General features: G+C 40.6%; 2 protein-coding genes across 3 annotated transcripts in view; one reads left to right on the plus strand and one right to left on the minus strand.

Annotated features, from left to right (window-relative positions):
• Positions 1 to 1,590: 1,590 nt before the first annotated feature.
• Positions 1,591 to 16,515, minus strand: wrap73 (WD repeat containing, antisense to TP73). 2 transcript variants are annotated; one of them, XM_006642058.3, is made up of 13 exons: positions 16,426 to 16,515; positions 15,056 to 15,127; positions 14,451 to 14,603; positions 13,431 to 13,547; positions 8,449 to 8,521; positions 7,427 to 7,530; positions 6,070 to 6,156; positions 5,374 to 5,508; positions 5,136 to 5,213; positions 4,623 to 4,728; positions 3,741 to 3,866; positions 3,074 to 3,265; positions 1,591 to 2,219 (listed from the first exon to the last, which is right to left on the minus strand). In XM_006642058.3, the coding sequence occupies exons 2-13, from the start codon at positions 15,122 to 15,124 to the stop codon at positions 2,110 to 2,112; spliced, it is 1,350 nt and encodes a 449-aa protein (XP_006642121.1). In that variant the 5' UTR covers positions 15,125 to 15,127; positions 16,426 to 16,515; the 3' UTR covers positions 1,591 to 2,109. The 2 variants fall into 2 exon arrangements, with proteins under 2 accessions (XP_006642121.1, XP_015192583.1); XM_015337097.2 differs by having other exon boundaries at positions 16,439 to 16,499.
• Positions 13,544 to 17,011, plus strand: part of tp73 (tumor protein p73) — a 62,246-nt gene continuing 58,778 nt past the window's right edge. The window contains exon 1 of the mRNA XM_006641954.3: positions 13,544 to 13,693. Within this exon, the coding sequence (XP_006642017.2) occupies positions 13,662 to 13,693 (32 nt within the window). The 5' untranslated portion in view covers positions 13,544 to 13,661. The remainder of the gene's footprint in view (positions 13,694 to 17,011) is intronic.

Raw genomic sequence — 17,011 nt, forward strand, 5'->3', positions numbered from 1 at the left:
AGTTCCTCCTAGTAAGGATATTCCAGTTCAGATATTAGTTCACATTTGAAGTTGACACTCGCTATTAATGAATTCTACAACATTACTTGCTGCTGAGTGTTGGTTTTCCTCATTCTTTTGTGGATCTGGGACCCCCATGTGCCTCTGGCCCTCAGCTCGAAAGTTTGTTTAATGTGAGTGAATGCTTTTGTGATGGTGCGTTTTGAGGAATGTGATTTCTTTGAAGTGGCTGTCTCGGCTATCTACTGATGGTTTTTTCCCCACTGTCATAGATCGCAGGTTTGATATGAATTTCATTTTACTGTTCGCTTTAGAAGTTGGCAATTGTCTGTCTTTACTGCAGCTGGGTTGAGACTAATGCCTTCTTTAAGAGAGTCTCAGAATTAGTATTAATCTCTTTTGCTTACAACGCTATGGCAATTGCACAGACAGAAATTAAATTGTCTCACCGCTGCTGTGCCTGTAGTGCTGCGAAATCCAGGTTTCACTTTTCTTAATTTGCAATTTCTTATTGCCGGTTGGTAATCACTCACTCTCATTACCTGGTTAGTGTGCACCTGGCCCAAGGGAAAAAGATGATGAAATCCAGATTCCTTATCAGAATCTTTATCATGAGCCACCCTACTGGACAATCTGTGCTTCCTGAAGAGTTGGTGTAAATTGGAGAAGAGATGCTGATGCTGTGCTGAGGGGCTACACTGGACCTCGTGTGTCCCTGAAAGGTGTTAAGATCTCTGTTGCTCGGTACATCCTAGCTTCCATGAGCCAACACATCCCCTGTGACACTTGGCCAGCTGTGTATTGCCAATGGTCACAGTCTGCTAACGATATAGTAGTTCTGATCATTTAGTAGCACACCACTCCTCTGAAGTCAAAGCTCTTTACCAAAAATAGTGGTAGTATAATTCTATATTGTCATAAAAAGCAGTATGTTTGACATACATGTGTTGTTGCAGAGCTGGCAGATGTGAGAAATCTTCCCACTCAAAAATGGACACATCTAAACGTGGGCTGATTTTGGTCAATCCAAATGAAAAATGTGATGGCAGTGTTATGATGGCAAATAGGGAAATTGACGATTTGTAATTTGTAGCACATTTTCTAGTTGTGAATGATTTAATAAGAATCACTTATTTGTTCAATCTAAAGAAAACATAGCATCCAACACCACTGCAGTATTTATTGATGATTCCTAAATGTGCTAATATTCCTAGTAAATGATTAATAGAACTTTTGTAAATGGAGTATAGTTTTAACACTTCATTGCTATGCAGCAAAATGCATTCAATACAATTATATTATTTCATCCCCTTTTCCAATAGTGCTCATTAATATCTTGTTTTATGGTTGGGGAATCACAGTGAAAATAACGGTCTACTAAGCTCTGTATGAAAATGTTTTTACTTGCATTATTTATAAAAAGGTGATTGTTGCACCTTGTCACAACTGAAGTCTTCCTAATCTGAGCATGTTCTGTTCCAAGGACCCAAAATAAAACTTCTCTGTCTTAGTGTACTATAACTGAGTGTGCGTGCATTGAACTTGAAATGGTTTACCAACAGTAGTTGTCAAAATAAAAACACCCATGAGTTAGTGTTACAGACTGTAATTTGTGTCAAAGTTTATTGAAAAATATTGTAACTCTTCTAGAAAATATAAACATTCAATATTTACACAGGACAAAAACAAGCAATATTACAAATCTGTACATTCTTAAGTAATGATTCTGCTACATTCAGTGTGTGTAATAAAATACCTCTTTTTGGTCCCTACTGATTATTTGTACCTCAATGCTGAGCTATAGACTACTATTTTTACATTCCAGTTCTTTGGGGTAATCATTCCCTCTAAACTAAACATTTTATATTCAAGTATCATTGTGTTCTTGCTGGTGTACAGGTCAGTGTTTAAAAATTGACCTTTACATTTGGATCTCTGGTAATCAAAAGATAAGAGTACGTTGTATGGTATGCAATCAATCTGGGAACTATTATTTCTACCCTTAAGGTTTTCATGTCTGAACAACATTTAGCGTCTGTCAAAGGCTGATATTGCCGTTTACTTTCATTGTTTTCACCACAGGCTGCTCCTGTATAGCCCCCAGCCTGTTCAGCTGTCCTCCTGTTCTTCCATGTAGCATAAGCAGAGGTGTTCTTTGCTCAGGAGTACGAGGGAGTTGCCACTAGAGTGCCAGCTCAGCGTGAGAACCTGGAAATTTCCTGAAAAGAACAACAGTTTAATAGAATGATGCCGAAAAACCTTTTGATATGAATGAAAACCCTCCCAAGTTTTAGTGGGCGTTAAGAACAGCAATTGCAGTCAGTTCTGGGCATGAATGTAGGCAACACTAAAAGAGAGAGAACTGTCTGACAACTTCTCATTCTGTCAATGACATTTTGGTTGTATATAAAGGTAAAGGTGGTCCCATCTCCTGTTGTGGGGTCAGTCATCCTGATGAGCTCTGATAAAGCAGACTAGCTGCTGGCTGGGAATTTGCAAGACAGTTCTGTCTCCTGCTGAAGAAATCTGTATTGCTCAGTCAAGCTGCTTGTCCGTCACAATGCAAGGGGTAAATAAGTGAAGCCATGAAGATTGCTCTACTCTGTCAACAAGACCATGAAACAACTGCTAACAGTTAGGAGCTCTAAAGCACTGTGCTAACAGAACTGATACCACAAAGTAACGGGTACAACATTAAAGAAGTAACTTGCACACAATGGGTGAATTCAAAAGTTTGGTCCATCATTTCTCTTTTTAGTTTTAAAAAGGCATAACTTTTCAACCCTAAAGTCTGCATAGGATTGAGCCCTTACAGCCAAAGCATTTCTTTTAACAAAAAGAAGTTAGGGAAAATAAAGAGTGCCATTTATTCTGGTCTGTAAAATGGATCTATTTCTTTATGGAAGATCAGGATGACAAGTACTGTAAGAAAGGAGTCTTACGTATGAAAAGTAACTGCATTCACATCCAGGCAACATCAGACAGAAGACCTCCAGACATCTGTAACTTATGTTCTTTTCGGCAGCAGCCTCCTGCCCCCTCTCTCCACACGCTAGTGCTTGTGCTTCCTTACCTTCAACCGGCACTTGCACAGAGACGCAGCCAGCCGGAGACCACAGGAAGACCTTGCTGCTCCCGGTGCAGACTGCCAGCCGCGGGCGTCTGGGGTCCCACTGGAAGCCGCGCACGGCCGCCACCTGCTGCAGGACCACGAAGAGCCGGAGCTTCTGCATGTCCCAGATCCACACGTTGTTCGGCATGCTGTCTGCAGGGCGGCAGACAAGCAGGGCAAAAAAAAAATCAGCCCTGGTGTGAATTCCAAAGGTATCGTTTTATGAGATCAGGCGCGGCTGTTGTCTCCATGTGAATTTGGAAGGGGGGTGGCTGTTTGAGTACCCACAGCTCTCACACATAGCCTGCAGTGTTGTGCAGTCTTTTAGAAAGTTGAGTGTCGGGTAATCCAACTGGACAGACATGTCAGGTCATGAGAAGCCCCTCTGTGACTGAGAGGTGCAAGTCTTACCATTAGAGACCATTTGAATTAGGATTCAGCCTTGATGACTTAATGTGGCATTAGTGAGTTTGGCTTTATTGGCTTTGAGTAATATTTATTATGAATAATTTTAATATTTTGCAGGGGTGTTATTACGCAATGACCTAGAAACTGCCATAAAAGCTGAAAAAAAGTAATTTACATACATTTATAACAAGAGGTCTGTATTGCATGAAGGCATGCTTACCATTTTTCGTCGCAAGGTACCGGTTATCTGAGCTGAAAGCCATGCAGGCGATGCCAATTTTGGGATTTGCTCGATCAGGATCTGGTTTAACAACAGGAATTTGAACTGGCAGCGGGCAGATCTCATCTATAAAATTGAGAAAGAGGTACGAATCCTTAAAGAGAATGCATACATACATCAATATGTATTAAGATGCACTTTAAACCTTCAAAGTATTTCCAGCTGTAGTACAAATATTTGTACATGTAAAAAAATACAGGAATATGATGACAATCTACAGTGTTCTAGTTTTCTTTTCTTTTTGGCAATATGTCAGCCTTCTCAGTTTTCAGTTTGTCAGTTTCTGAACAGCAGGTGACAGGAGGACAGACAGGCAGGTCATGCATCTATTTCTGCAAGAATCCACATTTCCATGTGACATTACAGCACATGCTTCATGCTGAAGTAGTACATGCTGCTCTCTAAAAACTCCTAAGAAAGACTAGATGGAGGGACTGAGGGTGGTAATGAGCTCTTGTTCCACCTCAATTGAACTGCTTTAAATGCTGGTCTGATCTCTTGAAGCATGGGAACAGCTGTCTCAATTTAACCCTTTACCGGCATCTTTCAACTTAGTCAACCCCACTAAGCAGGTATCAGAAAGAGCTGGAGAAAAGCTAGCAAATAGGGCAAAAAGGTGTTGAAAGAAAAAGGTGTAGATAATTTGGATACTGCTCTTTCTCAGCCTTGAAACACTAGAAAATCAGTTGTATGACAGGAAAAAAAAGACATACTTTGACATGGAGCAATGCGCTATAGTAATACATTGTTATCATGATTTACAGCAATGTCAGTACAAATGTTTTAAAATCTAATTCATCCAGATCGGTTTAGGCCACTCACATTTGCTCTGGGTGCTGAAGAGCGAGTTCCCCATGGATAAAGTGTGGTGGAAGGACAGATCCTCATTTCCAACAACAGGGTGTTTTTCTACCTCTTTATACACAACCTTGTGAGCATTAGAAGAAAAATAAAGTGAGCACAGCAATCCGGCAGACCACACCTTTGAGAAAGGGCACTGCATCAATGTGAGGGAGAAAAGCACTGGGCTGTGGGGAAGGGGAAGGAGACGTCTGGAACCTGACCCCTTACAGCATTCTTAAAGCTGCAAGGAAAACAGCAGATCCATAGGGAAAATAGTGCATAACTCCAGTAACAGAGGCTGGAAATAAATGTATACTATACATGTAAAGAACAATTCAGTATCTCTAACCTGGGGACAAGTGACCCTTACTAATAGTTAAATATACGGCTCTTAACAGAAGACTGATTTTTCTCACATATGCTTTATTTATTGGCTACTTCACTGTAGTTACAAAGTGTTATGTACCTTAAAACATAACATACAGTACTTACCACCTTGGAGTTGCTAATGACTGCAGGATGCTCAAATTCTGTGATCTTCTTCCAGGTAATGTGATTTAGAATTCGCACCTGTTTCAGTTTAAAGAATTTTAGTAAAAAAAAATGTAAAAGTCGTACCCATATACAAACCCACAATGGCTGTGGCGAGCAAGTTTAAAGGTTATTTAATGTTTCAGGAGAAACTTTGGAGATGAATTGAGAAATACTAATAATAATTTGAAGAAATTACCTTTTCATCATAGCTGCCAATAGCCAGAAACTGACTGCTGTGGCTCCACACGAGAGACTTGATGCCTAAAGACCACTCATAGGCACTGTAAGTAGACAGCAGACGCCCATCCAGAGAGTACAGCAGCACCTTGTACTGGGAGATATTGGTAGGATTGTGTTTTGGCTTACATATCACACATTCCTTCTTTACAGCTTGTCATTGTTCATTTTCATTATTTTAAAAATACCACTTGAACTTTGTGGTCATGAATTTGGCCAGCCAAGCTTATATCAGATAAAGTTTTATCTTGGCTTCCTTAGCGATTACATAGACCTCTTATAAACATCTGGCCAGGGAGTATGAAATGTTAACAGGCTTGGCTGAACCACTCCAGAATCTTTTAAGAAATTAACTTTATTGCCTGTGTTGAACTGTCATTTCATACTTTTGTAGCTTATTAGAATGCCTTTCAAAAGGCATTAGTCAATTAATTAGAAACTTAGTAAAAAGAAAAAGATCACAAATTGCATCAATTTACAGCAAAGAAAAAAACACTTGATAATGGAATGAAATCCCCCATATATAAATGCAGAGCGTTTATATTAATTCACACAATTGTGGTTCATGACCTAAATGGTTTTATCTCTGCAAAGTTTTATCCGTGTCCCGAAGTGTCATGCAGACAGTATTAGTCAATCCCAGCAGGTCAGTTACCTCCAGACAGGAGTCCAGCACTGCCAGCACACAGCCATTGGGAGCCCACTCAAGTCCAGCCAGATCCTGAGTCTCCGTTTCAAAGTGCTGGAATGAGGGTGACATTCCTATTATGTTTGAATTATACTTAAAAAGTAAAACAGAAGAACGTATAATTAATCCCCCTCAATTTTGTAGTTTTCCTACACTGTTCCAGCACGTCACTATTAAACCATCAATTTCTAATGTACTGGTAAAAGTAATATAATCATTTGAGCAGGTAATATGTAAAATGATGTAATTTAGAGATTATCACAAACCCTTAGTACCCATCATCCTTCAAGGACTTTCAAGGATTTAATTTACTTGCTCAATGTTCAAGTGTTCCCAATCTCTAGAAGCGTCTGATTTAGAATGGCCTATAAAATGTACTTAGGTTGGTGATTTGTGGTTTATGAGAAATATAGTTCACTTTTCCATCCTGTTCTTTGCAGCATGCCATCTTTAAAAGCTTCTGTAGTCTGTTCAGGTGTTCATTTTTACACTGCAGCGATGTTTTCTTTCACACTTTTACTAATGGTCTTATTCTTTAATGTTTTGTATTCTTCTAAATAAAGAAGGCTTTTTTACCTTCTTTTTCTCCTTTTTAGTTCACATTTAGAGTTTTTGCGTGATGAGCAGTGTTTTTGCTTGTAGTGGACAGTTCACACTGGCAAGAGTTAATTCCTGCCTTTGGCTGGTTGCCATGACAATCAGTTCAATGAAAGCTCTACAGGTGTGAGGCCTGAGCTGTGTGTCTGGGACCTGCCCCTTGGAAAACCCAGGGCAAAACAAAATAGCATAAGCTTCCTCATTAAATAAACTGAATTTTTAAAGAAAACATATACTTGCTGGAAGTATGTTCCCTCCTGCACACAAATACAAGGCTCTCAACTGTGCAAACGGACCAAAGCCCTGATTTGTGCTTATAGGAGTCATGAGTGAAACGTTAGTTGCCAAAGGGAAACAAAAGACAGCCCCCAAAAATCACGACTGTCAAGATGGACAATTGAAACGTCAGCACGTCTGATCAAGATGTTTAAAGGTAAGACCAAACCTGCTTGCCATGCAGTTTCTTTGACCAATCTTCTTTGGCATCATTTTTGTTTTTGTCTGCAGATACAAGACTTAACTTTCTGTGATGGGTGGTGTCCCTAATTCATGGAACTAACATGCAGCACCATTACAGATTTCTGCATTACAGATAGTACCTGATTACGCTTTAAAGGGTAACTTTAAGAGATTTCAGTAACTGTTTCATCTAAACTGCTCTTGCCCAGCCCCTGGCTCTGGCCGAGAACAGGAAGTCTGCTTGCCCCTGGGCTGGGGGGCCACTCACCCTCAGCAGCTGCCAGTCTCTGCACACAAACACGCTGACGTAGTCCTTACAGTCCCTCCTCTCCGCCAGGGCCATGTAGCGGCCGTCTTTGGTGAAGTCAATCCCTGAAATCCACAGACCGACGCATCTTTAACATCATAAGTATTAACAGCACAGGTGAACTCCACTTTAAATTCAGCTTAAGGCTTTCTTTAAGAGTCTGCACACACCTGTGCATTTCTTCTGTTGTTTGACAAACGACAGCACATACGGTACTTTGGCTGAGAAAGCATGCCTGTTCTTTTGCGACTATCCTCTTAGTACACCTAGATCAATTCACAAAGCTTTGCTGTACTAGTACCTTTCTGTCTTTTGCAATACACTGCAATCGATTGGTTCACTTACACCAACAAGAAAATCAGAGGTGATCCCAGAGCAATCAGAGCCTCAGCTCAATAAGAATACTCAATGTTTTACCAAAAATACATTGAATATTATTGGATCAAATTCATACACACAAGAGATTTACACAACCAAATGGAATTATAGGGGAACAGATGCATGGAGTATTGCATGAGTGTGGCACACAGTAAATTCTTACCACTTCAATTAATAATACAAAGCAGGAAAATGAAAATTTGTTAAGTCACTCAAGAACCCTCAGAAAACGAGCAGACTGTCATAATCAGCTTGAAAACGGGAGACTCCGTCTGATTTGCAGCTTCTCCCTTACTCTGTAGTCAAATGGGGCTTAAATACTGTTGCTTTCAAGATTGTCCTGAGTGCTGTAAATGCTGCCATAGTCTCTGGAGGGCAGCAGTGCGTGGCCTGTGCCCAGAACGATCATTTTTACTCGATGCTGACAGATATATTTTGTACAGTATGCTTTTGCCATTTATTGCCTTGAGGCACAGCTGTCACCAGATGCTAATGCTTACTATGCAGGTCCTGCTCTAGAGTTACCAGTCAGTGCAGGACAGCAGTTCATAGCTAGCAGGGTTAATGCAGGTCTGTCCCAGCCTCTCTCAAACATGTATACTCACCCTGCTGACAAGCTTTGGGGTATTTGATATAAGACACAGATTTGGTGCACAAGGACCAGACTGTGACTCTCAGCTGTCAGGGGAAAAAAAACAAAACAAGAAACAGTCAGTTCTCTTAGCAGGTATAAAACATACACACAATGTGAAGCACATGTATCCATTCCTTACCTATCTAGTGTGAAATACTGATGACTAAATCATTTTATTCAGCATACATGGTATACTGAAGATTAACCTGTGGTCTTAGCGTTGTGACATTCTGTAATTGATTTACCTCTGTTCTCCTGTAATATCAGTAGTCCTTCTGAAAGATACTCGGCTTTAACGAAAAAGAGGTTGGCGGTACTAATGGTGTTACAGCAAGGAAATAGGTTCACTTTACATCCATGCTGTCTTTACATGCATCATTTGACAGCAGTGTGGTTACTTTCTTTCTACATTTTTCCAAGGTTAAAAAACTTTGTTTCTGAGCATCACTCCGTGAGTTATCCATGGATCTGAAAGGATTTGCACTTGGCCAAGGTCAAACAAAAGCTGGGACTAGGTCAGTGCCGAATGCAGTTATTCCAATTCATTTTCTGAACCAACACTTTCCTGTTGAACGTGACAAGGCTCTTAAATCATGAAGGAGCTTTTGCTGTGCTCAATCTGCAAAGTGCTTTTTATTGTAAAGGAATGATCTGCTATTTACTGACCATGTACGCTTTGTAACATAAACCAACAAACTACAGATTTTCTAATACATCTTTGAAACCTTAAATGAAACCATCTGTTGCACTTTTGTATACAGAATGTGCACCTGCATTGGAGATTGTACCAAAGAGATACAAAATGCATCTGAAGACTGACAAAAAGTTGATTTTCTTAATTGAAACAGTGGAGAGGGACACAACAAAAGAAGAACTTTCATTCAGCACATCCTCCACTAAGACACCTCGTCTGTGTTCCAGACGGGTTTTTAGTAATACGGCAAGCAAAACTGTATATTATATTCTAAATGAGGCCTAACTAGAACACGATGCCATTTTAACATGAAATCTCTTAAATTAGTGGAATGAGTATTGTGCTTTTCTTAATGTCAGACCCTGGCAGATGCTTCCAACACTTATGTTCCTCAGCTCTGGCCTCATCTGGGCACGTACAGATCTCCCTCCAGGAATGACATGCTGCACACGCGATCAGACAACTAGGAGGGATGCTTCCTTCTCGGTTTTCCCCACACGTTGCTATAGAAACCACGTCAATAGAGCTCAAACACATCTTGGGTGAGTCTGGTCTTATCGGGTGGAAGAGGGTAGGTCTCTGTTAGAATGCGTCCCTGATTAATGTAACCCAAGAGCTTAGGCAGCAGCAGCAAAAGGTATATTAAGAAAACAGGCGAGAAATGCCACTCAACAGCTCCGGCATCCCACGCAACATTTCTGTAAGTAAATCTACACCTCAAAACCCACACAGATCCAGGCCGGACAGGCATAGCTTTACCGGGAGCAGTAATAGGGAAGGGCTCTAACTGTCCCTTCAGCTGTTGTTCAGTGATGTGAGAAAAAAGAAGGCTCAGTAACTACAATCTTTAGCTAACCATTACAGGCCTTACTGCAGTTTAATGAGCAGCACCCAGCACAGGATTAGCTGGTACATCTAATTAATGTGAGCTTTATCTGAGAAGTGCCCACAAGGTACCTTGGATTGAGAAGGCTGACACTCTTCATATAACCACTGAAGCATCACAGCTGAGCAACACTGCTGTATTCTAAAAGTAACCTGATAAAACAGCACCCCCTGCCAGACAACCAAAAAAAAAAAACAAATGATGCTTTTAAACAGCTGATAGAGGGAGGTAGATCTCAGCAGACAACAGTTATAAAAAATGTGTGAGAGACTGACTTTGTGGGGAATCTTTACATAGATGGGTCTGTCAGCAAAGGATTAGGTTGTATGCATTCCACATCACAAAACATTTTCAAACTAATATAGCACAATTCTCCTGTTACACGGTTATAATTTTCAGCAGTCTCTAGTACTGTGGGTCAGACATTAGACTGTGATGATGGATCTGGGTCATCACGATAAAGTTAAAAAGAAGCACTATATTTGCAGTTTTGTATGTGCAATTAAAGGCCAGGTAACACCACTACTCTTTTTGAGAGACGACAGGAGATTTTTTGTGATCTTGGTTTTACGTCTCAGTGAAAGAATAGTGCCTTTTTACAGTATAGTATCCCCGTCACTGTGCTGGGGCATTAGGACCCACACAGACTGCAGGGTGAGCACCCCCTACTAGACCCACTACCCCACCAACACCTCTTCCAGCAGCAACCTGGATTTTCCCAGGACGTCTCCCATCCTGGTACTGGCCTGGCTCACACCTGCTCAGCCTCAGTGGGTTGCCAGTTCTGGGTTGCTGGGTGATATAGCTGCTGACAAAGCACCCCAGGTCAAGAATTGAACCAAGGGCCCCAGCAATCTAAGGTAGTAATGCTAACTGGTATGCCACCGTGCTGCACGTGATCACTTATCCTCCTGATTATTTTTCATTACCATTCAATCAGCAAGTGGATTAACTGTGTCCATCTGCACAGGCCACATATTACAATTACAGCCATCTGACACCAGGCGATGGTTCAGATGAAATAGAACATTAGGAGGCCAAATAATCCTAAAAAAATACAGTCCATTTCATGTCTAAATATGAAAAGCAAAATATCCTGTCCTTCCATGATGAGCCACTTATCGGGACAACCAACCATATCTGAGTCACTACAAGTCTTCAAATGTTCTTCATTTTATAGGCCAAAATGGCTTTATTATTTAGCTTGATTAGGCAAACAACAGTCATGACTTTTTATTGCCCTGTAAAAAATAACTGACCAATAGTAAACAAACGTTTGCTAGCGTGTCATTACGTGGAATTATCACCCTCAAAAGGCCGAGACGTTCTTACAACCATGAACAGAGTGAGGTGCTTCAGCCTCGACTCAACTGGGCTAAATACACCGGCTCAACCTTTTTTCAGTCACTGCCGTGTTGAGACAGCTGTTAGGTTAGTGAGAAGTGACTGCCCGCACCATTTACTTGGGTATTTTTAAATTACATGTTACTCTCCTGAGCAGGATTATAGTGTGATGTAGTGAACTGAGTGTGAGGGCAGTTCGATAAAATGTGTACATTCCTTAATAAACACCATAATGGATACACCTGAATGGGCCGATAACACGGCTGTCCAATTGAACCTGATGCCTTAACTTTCAATTACAGTGTTACTTTTACAGTGTCACTTGGAAGTCCTGCTTTGGCACTCTCTTCTGTCGGGTACTCTGAGCCCTCCTTGACAGCACAGCGCGAGCACACGGAGACGCCCAACCTGTGAACAACAGTAAAGTATTTCCGCCTCCCAACCCAAGAGCCAGGCCCGTTCCCATAGGGCCATTCAGGCTCAGGTCTGCTCTTCCCTCTTGGGTTATCATTTCTGCAGTCCTGTCTCTTTCGGCGGACCGTGCCAGCTGTGAGGGGATAAATTGTGCTGGAGTGTCCCAGCGGTCAAAGGATATACTGTACTGTACTTGGGTGAGTGGAGGTGGAGGGGGCAGGCAAAGAAAACAGACGCTGTAATAACCCCCAGCAGCTGTCTTAAACAAGTTAATTTAGCATCCTGTTTACAGCCGGTGTGAAACTGAATCTTGATACATACACCAGCCCAGCCTGGCAAACTCTTAATGAGTCGGAGGGGGTGAAGGTGAGGTCAGACTGTGACGCGGCTCCCCCGCAACTCCTGGTCAGATTTTTCCCCATAAAAAAATCTTTTTTTGAAGAGTTCCAGAGTCAAGCCAGCTTTCCAGTCATTTTCCAATTTACAGCCTCCTGTGCCATTGATGTAGCTCCCTGCACACTGATAACCAAACTTGTTTGAGTACGTGTTTGTTGTCTGTTTCAAGAAACATTCCTCTGGACAGCTTGTCCTTCCTATATTCAGGCCTGGTACACATTACACCCTTGGCAGCCCAGACAGTGACCCTCACCAGATCTTTTTTAGCCACACAAACAGTGAAACATCAGCTTGGTTCAACTTTGTGAGAAGGACAGACACAAAGAAACATACCAGCCTCCCCCCCTACACACACTTTCCTCCCTCGGACACAGTTGCACTTGGACTCAACACCTGTCAGTAATTTTTGGAGTCAAGTTTAGGCGACAGTCTAGCCCTCCTGAGGCACAGTGCCCAAGCATAATCCAAACAGGCTGACGGAACAGACTGCATGCCACATTATTACTTTATTATAAATACATACAGGACGACTACCATTTTCCAAGAGAAATGCAGATGTGCAAGGTAAATGCAAAGCACTGCTTTTAATGTACTTGAACATACTCCTTCTGCATGCAAAGTAATGTTATTACCTATTTATTAAAGTTTTGCTTGCTGCACCTAAAAAGAAAAAAGCAAGATAATGCTATATATCCGGTAAAGTGTTTTTTTTTTCTTGTAAATAAATAAAAATCTTAGGAAAGCCTAACTTTATGGATTGGATTCAAGTTTCCTGAAGGGGGCAGTGTTATAATAAAAAACAGGTAAAAACCGGTCTTCTTGTGAGCAGATTTACAATTCATATGACAAAAGCACTACGCAACTCTTTAAAATAGGCAAAATATTAAGAAGCTCCTTCATATAATAATATTTTGTCTCGGGTTTACTTCTGTCAATTTTTATGGGTCTAAATGTTTCTAGTACAATCGCAAGGAAAGACTAAATAATAATGCAATTATGTACCAAGTCAAAACAAAAACTGAATAAGCAAGATCTGCTTAAACCCATGTTTCCATCTGGATTAGCATGGACTGGAATGAGAGTTTGCCACAGCAGGCAATGAGAGGGTTAAGGGAAGCTTTAAAATTGGAACTGTCTGGCTGCTATTTTCAGGTCCTTCCTTACAGGCAGCAACAGATGACCTCAAGTAAAGTAAAGCTCCTCATGACTTCACGCTTACATGAAACTCCGTGGTGTTGAGAATATGACGTCCGTCCGGACTCCAGCGCGACGAGACAAGTCCCGCTGATCCCTCGTCTATCTTACAGTGCCAGTCTGGCTGTTCCAGTGACCACACCTGTGGACACACCACGGGAAAGCGTTAACTGACCCCAGCCCTGATAACACTCTGACCCACGGGAAAGTTTCCCTTGCCGCACGCCCACTGACTGCCCACTGAAAGGGTTACAGCATGAAGGACCGGCGCTGGATACCTTTGCAAAGGTAAAGATTTCACGTTTCTATGTTGCATTTTAAAGAAAACGAAGCTGATTAACTTCCCAGCAGAAAAAAAAAAAACAACTACTGTATCGCTGTCTAGGGACTCTGGCTTTTTAAAGTTTTGTACACCAGCTGGTTGTTGACACAAGCACAGGAGATGAAGTGTTTCATATTCCATATACAGTATGTATTTCACTCCTGAAGGCTTGATTCATTAACCCCCTACCATGGAAAATCGATAAACTTTAAAATCCATGTAAGGAAATGTAAATGAGGTCAGAAAAGCTGACTAATGCTTTGTGAAGACTGGCTAGTTACATAATCCAAAAACTTTTTTTTAAAACTATTGCTGCAGCAGTCAGTTTGCCCAATAGTGTCAAAAAAATGAAGGGTAAATCTAAACATTTTTAAATCATCACTTTTTTTTTTACACCTTTTATTGCTTCCTTGCTTGTTTTAAAATTATCCGTCTAATTTAAATTGACAACGCAAAAAGACTGGGATTATGGTTATAATAATTCCACCCACAAGCTATTTCTATTTCTTGCTTATTTTTTCAGTCATAGTAGGATGAAACAATAACATTTAGGCTTTTTAACATTTAGTCTAGTTGTACAAATTAGAGGGATATTTACAGGACTAAAACTGGTCAACTTGGATGGCTTCATAGCTTTTTATGATGGATAAATGTAGATACAGTCAAGTACACAAAGCCTTAACTTAGCTCAGTAACAGAAACCAATGTATAGACGCTACTTGCCTGCACCAGTCCTCTTTTGTACAAAGCACAGAGGATGAAGAGAGAGTCTGAGGACCACTCGACATGCTGGATCTGGTCCAGACAGGTATACAGGTGCAGAATTTGCAGGGTGTTCAGGTCTCGCACCACCAGGCGGTACTGAACACAGGTGGCCTATGACCCAACAGTAAAGACCAGTGAGGAAGTAGGTCAAAGCCATTGCATGGTTCTGCCTGAACAGGGTTATGACAACAGAAGAAGGTAAAACACAGGACTCGGTACTTTCTCTTAAGCTAAAAATGTTGGTTTAAACTGCAAAAATAATAATGCAGAAATAATGCTCTTGGATTAGGAAGGACGTTACACATAAAATAAGATAAGATAAGATCACTTTATTAGCCCTATACAATTTCTTGCATTAGGAATTTGTCTTTTCGCATACCCCACCTTGCTCTCCATGAGACACACAGACACACAGATAGGGAGAGAGATCCTTAGCCACAGAGCTACCGCTCCGCCCAACACATTACAATGTTATCATTCAAGTTATTATGTGAGTAATTATTCTGTCAGAATTGTTTTAAAAAGAAAACAAATGAGCCACAACTTAGCACAGTGATACCTACTAGATATTTGCCATCTGGGGAGATCTTGCAGAGCTGATTAGAATGTTTAAAAACTTCAGAGAAATTCATCTTCTAAAGGAGAAAAAGATCAGAGTGGAGTTGTGCAATTTAGCCGTACTAAACAAAAGAAATGTCAGCGTGGCCCAATCATGGAGACTCGTGGGTCTGCGGGTTTTCTGACTCTGACTTTAAAGTAGCAGCATGTGAAGAGGCAGAAGGAGCTGCTCAATTGGTCCAATTAAGCAAGTATCGAGCTCGTTCCACTTGCTAAGAGCTGAGCGAAAAAATGAAAACCTGCAGACTCACTGGCCCAACCTGAAAGAGTTCAGCACATTTCAGACAGACGAGCAGGAGAGGCCAAACTTGGTCCTGGAGAGCCACAATACAGCAGGTCTAAATTGTTCATTTATAGAGCCTTGGCAGATGTGTGTTTTTTCCAGTTTAGAAAATCAATTGGTTCGATCAGGAAAGCCACCCTGTGGTCTTTGACAGCTACAGGGTATGGAGCTGTTCAATGCAGATTCTCTCTCTAAACTACTCAGCTGAACAAATCCGAAATTATTCAAAATATTAAAATTCTAAGTGCACATCAGGTGAAAATAAAATCATTAATTAAACAATCCTGTTGAATTCTGGATCTCCAGGACCACAGCTAACAACCTTGAGATAGACCCTGTGTAGCAAAATTGAATGATTGATATGAAGAACTGGATTACAATATGAACACCTTTGTAATTTTGAACTTCTGTTTCATCATAAAGTAACCACGTCTGCACATCATTCTGGTCGGACTTTTCATTTCGAAGAATACTACAGATACTGTGCATCTCAGCCGTCAGCAAAACCGATGCCGTTATGTTTTTCTTATTGTGGTGCTTGAATCTACGTGAAGTTTTTTTTAAACTTTTTTTGTTTTCAATCACATATCGTATTGTACTAGTACCATTAAAATGTAAACAAAACAATGTTTAGTTTAATGCAATATAGCGGACAGCACATTATCAATCTATGAATGTCGATTACTCTCTTAAAAACAGGTGGCAACATGAGACCCAACATGTTGTAAACGCTTTTTCAAGACAACCGAAGCAAATGTCATAATCGAAGTAATATTAATATATAAATCTAGTTAAAAGGACTAGAAGCTATGAAAACCCAAGGTTTGTAAAAAACGTTTCGATATTCATGACAGCTACTCTGGTAAACAAGTTGATTCAACATGCACAGACGAGCTTTATTAGTTACAGTTTGCCTGTTCATACTGTAACGCATAACCTACTGTTTTGAAATGAGAAATCACATACCACCACCAAAACCGAGATATCACACCATTACGTTTTTCAGTGGCAATGCAACATGCTCACATTTACCTGTTTCGAGTACCTTGTATTTCCAAATCAAGAGATTATTCTCCAGCCGTTCAACTGAAATCCTCTTTGAGGAAGTAACGTAACGATCTCGGATGATTGGCGTGACGAACAACCTATCAAGAGCTGTATTTGTATTAGTAACGCCTCCAATAAGCGTTTGACCTCTTTCTTCGGGACTCTGGGAAATGTATTTTGTGTTTACCTGGTTTCCATCGACAGTAATATTTAATCAATTGCTGTCTGACGGTTCTTGTTCGCAGATCAGCTTTACGCTGCTCATCACCGTGATTAAGTCATTACATACACATATACCCGAGACTGACAGTCATTATGCTTTAAATATATAAATTGAGTTTTTAAGTTTTTTCCCTGTTCAGTCTAAAAGACTGAGAAATGTTAAACCGTGTTATAATGTTGTTGCACATCGCTATTCCAGTAACTAATATGCGCTTCAGTCAATACCTTCGTTAAGAAGTCAAATGTGCTTTCTGCTGAATTTTACAAACAAAAACAAGTAAGGGAAAATGAGTAAATTCTGATAGAAAGGAAAAGCTATAATTGAAAATGATTTATTCCCACTGACCTT

The sequence above is a fragment of the Lepisosteus oculatus genome, chromosome 25 (genome assembly GCF_040954835.1).
Source record: "Lepisosteus oculatus isolate fLepOcu1 chromosome 25, fLepOcu1.hap2, whole genome shotgun sequence".
NCBI classification, from domain to species: Eukaryota; Metazoa; Chordata; class Actinopteri; order Semionotiformes; family Lepisosteidae; genus Lepisosteus; species Lepisosteus oculatus.